This window comes from Ixodes scapularis, unplaced genomic scaffold, assembly GCF_016920785.2.
Source record: "Ixodes scapularis isolate PalLabHiFi unplaced genomic scaffold, ASM1692078v2 PGA_scaffold0__279_contigs__length_252992795, whole genome shotgun sequence".
NCBI classification, from domain to species: Eukaryota; Metazoa; Arthropoda; class Arachnida; order Ixodida; family Ixodidae; genus Ixodes; species Ixodes scapularis.
Genome location: NW_024609835.1, coordinates 207,747,654 through 207,761,584, shown reverse-complemented (window position 1 = coordinate 207,761,584; position 13,931 = coordinate 207,747,654). Strand labels below are relative to the sequence as shown.

Below are 13,931 nucleotides of genomic sequence, written 5' to 3'. Positions count from 1 at the left end.
GGCCCAGGTTTCGACGGCGAGTTTCCCAACTGAGTGTTTTAGTAACGTTGCCTGGAACTCAGCTTGCGGTTCTCTAGACGCCGACCCAAGAGCGTGGCTATGATTAAAATGTGCGGCATAGAATATGCACCAGGCCACGTGGCCCCTTGTTCTGGCTCTGAGTTAATGGGTCAAACGATGCTCATATTTCTCGAATTTATTTGCCATTTGGTTTTGCTTAAAAAGAAAAGCTAAGGCAAGTTTATTCGGCTACTTACGTCAGGGAGTGATTTCGAGTTGTATTCATCGAAAGTACAAAAATAGTTTCATGGCCCCATTAATATTGTCAACGTAGTAAATTCGTTAGCGTTATCCGCTAAGTCGCATTCAGGACTAAGTAACTCCACGAACGAGCCATACTTCCGTTAACTGGCTCTGTTCTTTAAATGCCCGTTACTTGGCGGCATCCCAACGGTGATAATAAAGTCCTGGTAGGCACGCAAATCGTGTTCCAACGGTTCACATTATCGTGTTTTCGTCTATTTAAAAAAAAGACAGATGCGTGATCGTTTACGGTTTTTTAGAAAGTCATCGCAAACAAGCTTCCAGGTTTGCCAAAAGGTGGCGCCAAACAGCTGAAGTAAAGTGTCATTCTCAATTATTCTCCTAAAGCAAATGTATCCCTGCGGACGTCTAAGTTGTGTTACAACATGCTATGGATATCCCACAGACGTCGCTCGAGCAGCCTGGTTTGGGTTAAGTTGCGTCCGGAAAGGGGGCACCGATTTCGATCAAAGGTCACTCTGAGGATGATATCGAGAGCTGGAAAAGTGCAGGGATATTTTCACGGGGTTATAAAACTAAAAAAAATAATTCCGTCGTATTTATGGGAGTGCGAAACCTAGGGCCAATTTTCCAGTTCCATAAGGCGATCTGCCCGTTGACTCTAGAAGTGAAGTGATGACTAAAATGAGATCAAGAGCATTGTTAGAAAGGGAAACGTTATTTATTCCCGCGTTTTCATTTGGATTTAAACCATAGAAGCTTCCGTGTCCACCGTAGAATCCGAGCCCGCCGTATCTGCTGCACACTCCTCCACGGCGCAGACTGCTTCCGTATCCGAGCCCGTAGCCGCCGTAGCCGTCGCATTTGCCGGCTACGCAGCCGCCGTAGCTGCCGTGGCGGGCGTGGCCGCCGTAGCCGGCGTGGCCGGTGTAGCCGCCCTAGCCTTCCGAGCTGGCGTAGCCGCCGTAGCGGGTGTAGCCGCCGTAGCCGGCGTGGCCGGTGTAGCCGCCCTAGCCTTCCTCGCTGGTGTAGCCGCCGTAGCGGGCGTAGCTGCCGTAGCCGGCGTGGCCTGTGTAGCCGCCCTAGCCTTCCTAGCTGGCGTAGCCGCCGTAGCGGGCGTAGCTGCCGTAGCCGGCGTGGCCGGTGTAGCCGCCCTAGCCTTCCTAGCTGGCGTAGCCGCCGTAGCCGGCGTGGCCGGTGTAGCCGCCGTAGCCGCCCTAGCCTTCCTAGCTGGCGTAGCAGCCGCAGCGGGCGTAGCCGCCGTAGCCGGCGTGGCCGGTGTAGCCGGTGTAGCCGCCCTAGCCTTTCTAGCTGGCGTAGCCGCCGTAGCGGGCGTAGCCGCCGTAGCCGGCGTGGCCGCTGTAGCTGGCGTGGCCGCCGTGGCCGGAGTGGCCGGTGTAGCCGCCGTAGCTGGCGTAGCCGCCCTAGCCGCCCTTTTGGAGCTTCCGAGCACGCCGGCAACAGCCACGATGAGGATAGTCAGACGAAGCTGCAGGAGAATTCCAAGGTGAGTTTAACAAGTTGCAATGCGACGTTTTAGAGCGCAGCTCTTAGGGGCCCGTTTCCAGCCTGAGCGGCGTCGGCGTCGCCGTTGGCGTCGCCGTTGGCGTCGCCGTCGGCGTCGCCGTCGCCGTCGGCGTCGACGCCGACGGCGACGGCGACGCCGACGGCGACGCCTCTCCTCCTCCTCCCCCTCCTCCTCCCCTCCTCCTCCTCTTCCTCCCCTCCTTCTCCTCCTCCCCTCATTGTGTAGTATGGTCCGGGCGGGTCACGTGACCTCGGGGGGAGGGGGTCACATGACCCGTTTCCAGCCTGTGCGGCGTCGGCGTTGGCGTCGGCGTCGCCCGTCCTCCTCCTCCCTCTCCGCTCCTCCTCCTCCCCCCTCCTCCCCCGCCAAGGTCACGTGACCCCGGGGGGTGACTCCCCTCCCCCCGCCGGTCACGTGACGGCCCGCCCAAGGTCATGTGATCCCGTCCCCTCGAGGTCACGTGACCCCCCGGACCTCTGCCCTCCTCCTCCTCCCCCTCCTCCTCCTCCCCTCATTGTCTAGTATGGTTCGAGGGGGGGAAAGGGTCGCGTAAGAGCACAGCTCTTACGCGACCCTTTCCGGCTTGAGCGGCAAGGAGGAAAGCAGTACGAAGGTGGAGGAGGGGGGGGGGGAGAGACGAGGAGGCGGAGGCGAGGGGAGGGGAGGAGCTTGAAGGACGAGGAGGTGGTAAAGGAGAGGGAGGGGGAGCAGGAGGGGAGGCGGACTAGCAGGCATGATCACGAGGGAGGAGGAGGAATATACCCTCCACTCCTCCTCCTCAAGAGCTGCGCTCCCATTCGGCGTTACAGGAAGTTGTAAACGGCTTTCACTTTTTTTTGAACTGATATTCAAGTCTACATTTTTGCATACAGTGGCCGTTATTTGTTTTCGTATGCGATTTAAAAAAAATGTTCGGGCGGATATTGCCGCGCGCAGGGCCGAACAAGCAGCACTCGGTCACGCAATACATCAAGACGTTGCGTTTCTTTTACTCGGGCGTAACTTTTATTATTTTGTCTTAGTTTTTTGTTCTCGAAAGTGCCTGTACATTCTCAACCAGAACGCGCGTTGCTTGAACCTTCTGGGCCGAATTGTTGCGATGCCGATGCATACTAGATAAGGAGCTGCCCATGGCCTTGTAGAGTCAGTCTCGCTCTCGCTTCCTGTTACGCCGCGAAATCGGTGCCCGCTTTTCTGCTGTATCGACGCTGGTTCTTTGTTTTGCTTGGTACAAGTTTGCTAACTAAACCTTTCTTTACAGCTCATTATTTAACGCCTCTTCGCCTTAAACTCGTTTTACATGCAGTGACTGTGCGAAAAACACTCGGTGCTACAGCCGACGCCTGAGTGCTATCGCAATGTTTGATTTCACATGCTCCAACAACCGCGCAATTTCTGTCGGCGCGGCCGGCTCTTCTAGTTGCAGCGGACACGAACGCGACGCATTTCACTTTGCCTAAAGTACAACAAAAAAGTTGTAATAAACACACATGTTTTACAAATACAACGTGTAACTAAAAATCTCTAACAATTAAACACTAAACCAAAAGCTTTTAGGGTACTAAATTTATTTCCGAATACGCAGCTATCGCGGGTAAAAGCTGCTAATGAACGGCTGGTTGACGAGAAAGTGATGGCACCGACTCTGCGACAAAAATATCAACCTCGTGGAAACCAGTTCCAGAGCCGCTGTGACAGTGCGACTATGATTTTAATCTCACATTTACTTCAAATCGCAGCATGTGAAACAGCCTTTACTCCGTAACAATATTGACTTGTAGAGACACGCATAATTAATAATGAGGTACAAATGAAATAGCGCAAAATGAACAAAGACAAGAGAATAGACAAAAGGAACACCTGCACTGTCTACTTTCTTGTCTCTATTTTTTTCGCGCTATTTTATTCTCTATCTAAAAATGCACCAGTGCTCTACAGAACCACGTTCCCGAAACGCGTTCCTCTTGGGAGGAACGCCGCTGCTCCATCTTGCATCGGTGGAACTGGGACGAAAACTCGCTACATTTTCGAGAAAACGGCAGGACGGACGGCGTTTCTTATTTATTTTTGTATTTAACTGCAGATTTACCTGACTTTATTAGGCGTTTAGGTCTTTTATTATCGTCCATTTCAACCTCTGATTTCAAGGGATGAAAAAGTTTCTGAGGGATCATCGAAAAAAAACAACGGGAACAAATGTGATTGTCCCAACAGGACACGTAGTTTTATGTGAATATTTTAACTTGATTTATTTATCTTATATCCGGATTATCATGCACAATATTTCATTAAAATAAGCAAATGTACCATTAACTGAACAACACGTTCCAATCTTACGAATGGGACGGCAGCGTGTTCCTTTGCGAATTCCGGGAACTTGTAACGGGAACCCGTTCCACGATTGAGAAGGAACGAGGAACGTGATTTTATTCCCGTTTTTGAGGAACGTGTGCAACAGTGATAATCACCAACTCACACTTTAGGGAATGGTCAGCAATAGAAGTTAAAAGGTCAGTGTGCACACGACCCAGCAGATCCCACTTCATACCGTATGTTTTTATGTGAACGTTTCCCTTTTATGTTTTAAAGTCTCTGATGAGATGGTCAACGCGCGACAATATTTAAGAGTAAATTTTTGTATGCTTTTTTCTATTACTGTGTTATCGGATAAATCAGAAAAAATCCGAAAAATTCTCGCCGTAAAATTGCCGCCAAGGAAAACTACAAAATTCGAGGTACCGACAGAAATTTCAAAATGAAAAAAGCGGTATTTTTCAGATACATTTTATAAAATCACATTATCTCTGGTCCTGAGAGGAGCGTGTTAGTTTCCTTTCAGTCTTGGACCACTGACAAAAAATGGGTTACCTTTTAGCTCGTTACGGTGTGTTGTCTTGGTCACGACTAAAGCCATTGTTTAGGTTTCTAGTCTGGGCCACACTATATAGGTGGGTCTCAAGAAAACGAGTGGTACAGTTTTTTTTTAACGGTGATAGCTATGAACGCGCATATTTCAATGGATGGGAGAGTGCAGCTGAAGCTCCCATACTTTCCAGCGACCACGTCCAGGAGTTTACTTATTTGAAAGAATCGACTATTGTTGAAGCGACACAATTTCGCAGTATCTGCCGCGGGATAGTTAGCCTTGCCAATAGTAATGCGCCAATGCCAAGTGCAGCTGATTAAATAGTATTCGATAGAATCGAGTTTTGAAATATGTAATGTACGTTCATGTCCGGACTTTTAATTTCTATTTGAAATGAGGAAAAATTGTCAACAAATTAAAATTTGGCTCCGAATTTTAGAAAATGGGAAAACTAACAAAATAAACTCCCATAAGCGAAGTCTTTTTAGCGGAAAATAAACTCCGAATCAACAAACAATTTTGTTTGTTCCTTCGCAGTGAAATACTCGACATTTTTTTATTGTGTAAAGTTGCTAAACCATCGTCCACTCACGGAGAACGAGAGGATTGAGACTGATTTTTTTTTAATTTTTATGCTGCTTATGAGAGCGGATTGTGTTTTGTTAGATTTATTCGTGCGGTGTCCTATCATGTCTATAATGAAGTAATATATGGATCATTATTGCATACTCAAAGAATTAGCAATTTTTAGATTAAATGCTTCTATGAGAATATCTCAGCTCTCATCCTAAGTAAGTATGAAATACAAGAACGTTCATAGTTTAGTCCCTCACATAAATGTAACAGCCGAAATTCAATATGGCGTTTTGAGGCTCTCAAAGACTATGAATTGCGAGACGGCATCTGTATTTTTACGCTGATTTTAGGATCATTCTTCGTCAGTTAGTATATTTACAACCTTTTAAGTTAAAATGGTATTGATAAATTCAAGTGGCAAGTCTGCGTTGTAGTTCAATATTATTCTAAATCTTTTATACTGAATTTAGCATATAAAATGTATGTGAAAACGTGTCGTTTAAAAGGAAAATAAACAGAAAAAGTCTATCTATAAACAAAGGAGTTTAAAACACCGTATATAAGTTAGAAAGCAGAATATACAAAACTGATGTCTCTCACCAGAGTCGTCATGGTTTTCCGTAGGTTGGTTTCTTTGGACGCTCTTGGCTGAAGTCTGGTAGTGCGCGTGTGCTTTCGTGAGCTGGCGTTGTTTTATATAGCAAAATAAGCCTGGCGGTGGACTGTGAGGTGTCTTCATATTCAGCCACGCGAATGTAAATTCAGAAGAAAAGATATAAAAAAGACACGGTTTATAATGAAAATGCAGACATGTAGTCTAGACGTACTCTGTAGTAGTTCAAATGTAATTAATATGCAGATATGTAGGGTGGGCCTCGGTGGCTATGCTACGACACAGTCAACTCATCCACTCGCTTTCGCTATGCAGGTGTTTTCATCCGTCATCACACGTGTGCTGCTTTCTCCCCTACTGTGCATGCCCGATCGTCTTCTCGGAATGTGTACCTACGTTCCATGCACGCGATACCGGCGACTGCCATCTGTCCTCCCACTGCGTGACGGCTCGTGTGTCACCTCCCTCGACCAGACATGTACAGTCAACTCATTCACTCGCTTTCTCTATGCAGGTGCTTTCCTCCATCATGGCACGTGTGCTGCTTTCTGCCCTATTGTACCTTCACGAGCGTCCCCTCGGAATGTGTGCCTACGTGCTATGCACGCGATACTGGTGACTCATCTGTCCTCCCACTGCGTGACGGCTCGTGCGTCAACGTCAACTCCCTCGACCGGAAACTAGGCACTTGACCAGACTAGACCAGACATCCACGCAACGCGTTACAAGTAACTGTTAATATGTTTGGTAACAAGTAACGTATTTACCTACTTTTCTAGAAGAGGAACGGCTAAAGTATTTAGTTACTTTTAAGGCCAAGTAACGAGTAACGGTATCTGGTTACTTTTGAGGAGTAATCTGTAGAAGACCGCTTAAACGGCCTTCTTTTTATTCTATACTGGGTAGGCGTGTATTGCGAGAACGATACGTGAGCAATCCGAAAAACAACGAAAACTAAGACAGTACAGCAAAGTATATCGCTGAACACGTCAGTCGAACAATTCGACTGACGTGTCCCGGGATAAACGTTGCTGTATGGAACTCTACAGCTGGGAATGTCCTTCACGCAGCGACTACACTAAGGTTCGTTGGTTGAACCTTCTAGAACCGAGTACGGACCGAATGTAAAACCGGAAATTGCCAACGCAGGGAGGCACATAAGCCGTTGTCAACTTCGGACCTTAGAAGTAGAGAGAACACAAGAGAGAGGGGAATCCCAGATCCACCAGCTCTTGCTGAAGCACAACACCGCCGCTCCTTCGAGAGCGTCGGTAGAACGTCTCTTCGGCGTCGCCGGAGCTGCATTTTCAAGAAAGTGAGGAAACATAACTGATGAAAATTTCGAGAGGCAGCTACTGCTTAAGTGCAACGACTACTAAACAAAAAACAATGATCCACGAAACAAACTATTGCAAAAAAAGAAAACTTGCAATCTGAATTTGAGAGGGCACGCACTGATACCACTCAAAGAACGCCGATAGTCTTCAAGTTGAACTCCCGATTGGACGATGCTGAAAACCGTTCACGGAGAAATAATTTATTATGTTACTTTGTTCCTGATCCCGTCCAACATGAGACTTAAATCTGTTCAGTCCGAAGAAAGAGTAATTCAGTTATGCTCTGATCACCTCCATGTGACCCTCGAACCTAGAGATACAGAGTGAGCTCACCGTCTCGGCTATCACGCAAAGAAACGCTGCTGCCCATTAATCGTGAAACTAACGTTTCCTAAAACTAAGGAGGCCATTCTTTCGAACGGCCGTAAGTTAAAGGGCACCGCCTTTAGCGATGGCGAAGATTTCTCATGCCTCGTCCAAAACGCCCGGAAGCACTTAGTTACAAGGCAGCCCCATTCTCGCTACGGTACAAAACAGACTGTAAAAAAATTTCATAACAATCGCCAGTCTATCGGCGACCTATTAACCGTCCTCAATTCACCTCTCGTGTAAATACTTCCTTATTTGTTGTCTTTACCAACATACGGAGCTTCCTTTCGAAACGGGATCTTGTATCTCATCTCGTGTCGTCATCCAGCAGCAATATATTACTACTAACTGAAACATGGTTAACTGCCGACGTCACTGATGCTGAAGTCCTGGCTGACGTGCCAAATTTTCACCTCTTTTCAAAAGATCGTTAAGGCGCACGAGCTAGAGGTCTACTCATCGCCGTTAGCCAGCAGTTGTCCTATTCTCGCATTACCATTCCACGTGATATTGAAGCATTGTGGCTCATCTGTTGGGCTTCTTCGCGCACAGTTGTACTGGGCATCTGCTACAGACCACCAAATTATAGTACTGACTTTTGCCGTCCAACGACCAACTATGTCAACTTTCTGTACAGTAGCCAAATGCACAAATTTTTCCTTTGGGTTACTTTAATATGCCAACTGTTATTTTGATTTACCCATCGCCCTTAACTTCAAGCAACTCAGAAGCCAGAGAATTCATTAAGGTTTGTCTCAATTTTACTCTCACCCAGATAGTAATATGGCCTACACGCGTCGCTCGTGAATCTGTAGATATCTTAGGTCTCATACTAACCAATTACCCTGACAGTCTATTATCCATAAAATACCTTCAAGAGATTTCTGACTACAAAGTTATTCATGCTGTCTTTGAGCTTACCCCTTCAAAACGTCATACCGAAAAGAAAACAATTCGCCCGTACGCTAAAGGAAATTATGAAACTATAAATAACGAGCCGAGCACCTTTTCTCCAGTTTTTGAAACATTTCACAACCAGTCAATTGATGAAAATTGGTTGATTTTTAAAAGTACGATAAACGTACCAGCAAATACTTTCAACCCCTTGTTCAGTTTCAATGCATATCAGCATAAAACGTGGTTCACTAAAACCCTCAAAAGATTAAATAATAGAAAAAAAAACATATTTTCCACTCAGCCAAGCTGATGGTTGGCCCTGGTGCGCAGGGAAGATACTGCGCGGCTGAGGATGCACATTGAACCGCAATCTGAAACGCCAAGTACTTTTCTTTCCCTTGTGGACATAACCAAACATGTTGATTAAAAAGGCCCGAAAATTCCGGCACATAATAAACCCTCAGAAAAAAGCATACTGTTGCCATTACCAATAAATCGGGAAAACTTGTGAATTAGGCTGAATGTGCAAATGTCTTCAACACTATGTTTTCATCCGCTTTCAATGCAGAATCGGATGTGTCATTTAGGATTCATTTAGGATGTGTCATTTAGGATTCATTTAGGAGAACTTCCACCAGCTCGCCTGCACCCTTACAATTTTTTCATTTAGGATGTTACCTAACACCAAGTGTCCAATATCTCCCATAACTTTTTTTGGTGATGTTATTGTTATTGCATCAGTAATCGATAACATTAAACTGTCATCATCAGCCGGCGTAGACGAAATCAATTCCAAATTTCTAAAACAATACTAAGCACATCTCTGCAGCATATTTGTGTTTGTTATTTTCTCACTCACTTTCAACATGTAACATACCGGAAGACTGGAACGTGGGAAAGGCCGTTCCCGTCCGCAAATTAGGTAATACAAAATCCCCATTAAACTACTGCCCTATCTCTCCAACGAGCTTGCCTTGCAAAATCATGGAACACGTCATTTTCACTGAAGTCATGCATTTTGTGGACTCGATCAACTTCTTCTATTCGTCGCAGCACGGCTTGCGTTAAGAATTTACCTGTGAAACTCAGTCAGCAATTTTTCTTCGTGATCTTCGCATTAATCTCGACTCTAACATACAAAATAGACACGATTTGTTTAGATTGTTCAAAAGGATTTGACAAAGTACCTCATAAGCGCTTGGTACTAAATCTTGATAGGATAAACTTAGGCCGCAATATCTTAAGATGGATTAAATCATTTCTTAACAACCACTCCCAATATGTCCGAGTTAATAACAAGTCCACTAATCTTCAACTTTAACTTCAACTTTATTGTTTCTCTCCAGGGGAGAGGGGGAGGAAGACAAAAAAGCTGACTTTTGTCGCTTGACAGAGTTTCTCCTCCCCACCAGCAACAGCAACGAGAGAAACTATTTTGCATACTAGTGACTCGCAGAAAACGTTTACATAGGATCAAAACACACAGCATATAAAAGAAGAAAAAAAAAATTGACGTACATCACGAACATTTCTTGCAGGGCGGAGGTCCTTACAAGAATAGGCACAAATAACACTAGAGAAACAAGGAACGAATATCCTTTCTGCTCAAACTCATCAAATCCGTGCCCAGTTTATGTGTTTTTGTTTATAACATGAGGCGACGAGTACTGAAACATCTGGAGGCCGTAGCCTGTTCTCGAGCAAGGCGTTGACCATGCGGCAACATGGTCAACGCCTCGCCAATATGAAGCGGAGAGCGCCTGCATATGCAGGCGCTCTCCGCTTCATATTGGCGATTGATAGAAAAAACTAGTTGATTTTGCCTTACAGACGTTTCATATGTTAGACGAAGTTTATAATCTTAATGCTCTGTAATTAGAACTATATGAATGTTTTTGAAAAGCTGTAATGTGTGAGGCGTCGAACTCCGCATTGCACATAATTCGAAATATTCTCTTGTGAAGAACATGCAAGTGATGCATGTTTTTAACCGTTGTGCTACTCAAATAAGGATGCAGTAATTACAGCAAGAGTAAAAGAAGGGGTTATAAAGAAGAATTAAGACAGAAAGGGGTAATATATGACGGGATTTTTAAATAATGCCCACACCTTTTGAAAGTCTGCCAGCTATGCGTTGTACTTGGGCATCCCAGCTCACGTACTAATTAAATATCACACCAAAAACCTTCACATTTTGTGCAAAGTCAATATTGTACATTTTGTACAAAGTCAATACAAAGTCATAGCGGGCGTCCCCCAAGGATCTGTTCTTGGTCGTCTTTTATTTCTAATATATATTAATAATTTATCGCAACTCTTGTCCTGTCATATTCGCAAGTTTCCAGACGACTGCGTCATCTACCATTCAACCACTAATGTGTCATACCAATGTGCCCTCCCTAACGACCTTAACCACGTCCTGCAATTTTGCGACCGCTGACTAATGTCCCTTAACTCTATTAAGTGTAATGTTATGTCCTTTCAACGCCGCCGTAATCCTTTCTTTTCCTATACCATCACTACCACCAAGTAGAATTAACTGAAAAATATAAATACCTTGGTGTCACCCTTAGCAGCGATCTATCTTGGCGCGCCCATATTACTAGCATCACCTTATCTGCTAACAGACCCCCGGGATACCTGAAACGTCAACTGCGCCACGCCCATCAGGAAGTAAAACTGCTCGCATACAAATCACTAATAAGATCAAAGCCTGAATATGCATCCGCCATCCGGGACGCTCACCAAATATACCTCCTCAACGCACTCGAAGCAGTTCGAAATCGCGCTACTACAATCAACAGGATGGGTTTCGTTTCTCCCCTAACAAAACCGTATGTGTTCTTTTTTCGGTGTGTCGATGGTTGTGACCGGATCCTACCTTGGATCTGAATAACCATATCTGTAAAGGAGACGCATAACTTCCTAGGCATGATATTTGTCAAAAAACTTTCATTCGTACCCCACTTGAAATAACTAAAACAAAAATGCCTACGATCTTCCAATATTCTTAATGTCTTGTCGCATACTCCTTGGGGGTCTGAAAGACGATGCCTGCTGCGAGTTTATAACTCTCTTTTGTGGTCCCAATTGGATTACGGTGCAGCGGTATATGCGTCGGCACGACTATCTGATTTAAAACGTTAGACTCAATCGATCACCTGGGGCTGCGTCTAGCCACAGGTGCTTTTCGCACGTCGTCAGTGCTGTGTCTGTATGCTGAAACGCATCAGATTTCCCTTGAGCAACGCAGACAATATCTTAGTCTATGTTATGCCTAAAAAGTTTATTGTGATCCGCACCATCTTTCATTCTCCGCTCTGCAGACCTCTGCATCATTGCGCCTGTTCCAGAATAATCCCAGTATTGCTCGGCCCCTGAGCCTTCGGGCTGAGAGCATGGCAAGGTCGCTGCACCTATCTTTTGAAAAGGCTTGTTTGCTTAGACAGGCCTATAGGGTTGCTCATTGGAACTTGGGGCCTATGTTTTGTGATTGGTCACGTTCAAAGTACAGCAAAAAAGGTTGTTCGTCCTCTTGTTTTCTTGCGGGAGTTCGCCGAGCTAGAGCAGAAATATAGAAACTATCTCCACTTTTATATTGATGGCAAGAAAATATCGACTTGCGTAGGCTTTTCAGTTTTCTCTTTCGCTTTCAGTAAAGTAAAGCAACTTAACCCTCTAGCAACTATTGTTACTGCACAATGTATTGTATCCTTATGGATTTTCAGTATACTTTAGAAAATAACATGAATAAAGCACTTCTGTTTGTTGATTCGCGAAGTGTTCTCTTAGCTATTTCATCTTTAGTAGACAGCAAGCACACTCTTGTGCAACAGGCTCGTGTCAGATAAACAAAGCTTTCCATCTAGGACAACTCATAAAATCCTGCTGGGTGCTCAGTGATGTGGCATTCCCGGTAACGAGAATGCAGACCACTTTGCATGTTCTACCAAAAACTACACGGAAACGTCCTTTGGCCTGCCACACCAAAACTTCAAGCCAGCCTTAAACAAGTTATGGCAGCTGTATTTGGACACACAGATTGATAACAAACTTCATGTGATTAAGCCCAACTAGAAGTATTGGAGCGTTCCTCTCATAAGGACCGCTGTTTGGAAGTCCTTTTGTGCCACTTGAGAATTGGCCATTCCCGTTTGACTCACCTGCACTTGCTCTGCGTTGAAGATGTAAAGTTGTGTGAGAAGTGTGGGAAAATGTTAACTGTCCTTCACATCCTGTGGAATGGCAGATTTTTTGATCATCAACGTCGAAGATATTTTTCTGAACTTTTCAGAAAGCACCTTCTATTTCATCCTTATTTTTTGCTTGGCGATAGACTTTCAAAAACATTTGCTCGCGTTTTAAGTTTCCTACATGCAACTGGAATTTTGCACCAGATAGAGATAAATAACTAAACTTAAACGTAACTGATAGGCTGTTTAAAATATCTTTCTTGGTGCCATATATCTTTCCATATATCAAGAAAATATCTTTCTTGGCGTCGGCGTCATTCTGCGGAATGAAGCCGACGCCGAAGGACGTGTCCGGAAGCGCTCCGCTGAAAGATGTTTGTGGCTCGTGTGCTGTCCGCTTCTACGGAAAGCAGCAGTATCTTATCTGTATGGCTGGCTGCAACCGACGTTCTCATTGCAAGTGCCTAAACATCGGCCCTGATGAGTACAGCATCTACATGGAAAGCGGAAAGTGCACGTTTAAGTGCTCCGATTGTAGCAGAAGATGCTGCATGTCGCCCAGCAATACCAGTGCGAGTTCCTGCGTTCCTGCGTCGGGGGTTCCTGCGTCGGGGCCGTTGGAGGAGCCAGCGAGCGAGCTGGACGAAGATTTCGTCCCTTCCGGGCTTCTACGCCTCGTCGGAAGCCTGTCGAATAAGCTGGACGTGCTAACGGCAAAGGTCAAGTGCCTCACAGCCGATAACAGGAGTCTTCGCTCTGAGATTCTCCAACTTCGCAAAACCGTTATGGAGAAGATGCCGCTCCCATCTGCTCCACCGACTTCGTACGCTACGGTCGCAGCTCAGTCGACCGTAGCTTCTATCTTCGAGTCGACGTCGGCGTCACTGCCCTCCTCACGGAATTTGCCTTCCAACCCAGTGGTTCGTCTGGCTCCCGCCGGCGTGAACCCGGAATTGTGGTCTGGGAATGCTGCTCACGGGATTGCCGATGAGGAAGGCTTTACGACGGTTGGACCACGACGACAAACCAAGCCGTCACATGGAACCGCCAGACCTAACAAGGTGACTGCTGTTCCTCGACCGGAACGCCGTTTAGCGCTCTTTGTATCTAGGCTTCATCCTGACACGACTGTCGCCGATGTTGACGCGCTAGTGGAGCCCTTTTTAAACGGAAAACAGGTCATTTTCTCAAAAATTATGACAAAGTTTGATTCATACTCTTCTTTTCACTTGTCATGCAATGTGTCCGTCTTCAATGTAATCAACAATTCTGAAGTGTGGACGGAGGG

The 13,931-nt window shown here is 45.6% G+C and overlaps 1 protein-coding gene across 1 annotated transcript; it reads right to left on the bottom strand.

Moving 5' to 3' along the window:
- Nucleotides 1-1,035: 1,035 nt before the first annotated feature.
- LOC120842045 (ice-structuring glycoprotein) lies at nucleotides 1,036-5,887 on the bottom strand. Its single transcript, XM_040213068.3, has 2 exons — nucleotides 5,835-5,887; nucleotides 1,036-1,753 (listed from the first exon to the last, which is right to left on the bottom strand). The coding sequence occupies exons 1-2, from the start codon at nucleotides 5,844-5,846 to the stop codon at nucleotides 1,136-1,138; spliced, it is 630 nt and encodes a 209-aa protein (XP_040069002.1). The 5' UTR covers nucleotides 5,847-5,887; the 3' UTR covers nucleotides 1,036-1,135.
- Nucleotides 5,888-13,931: the final 8,044 nt, after the last annotated feature.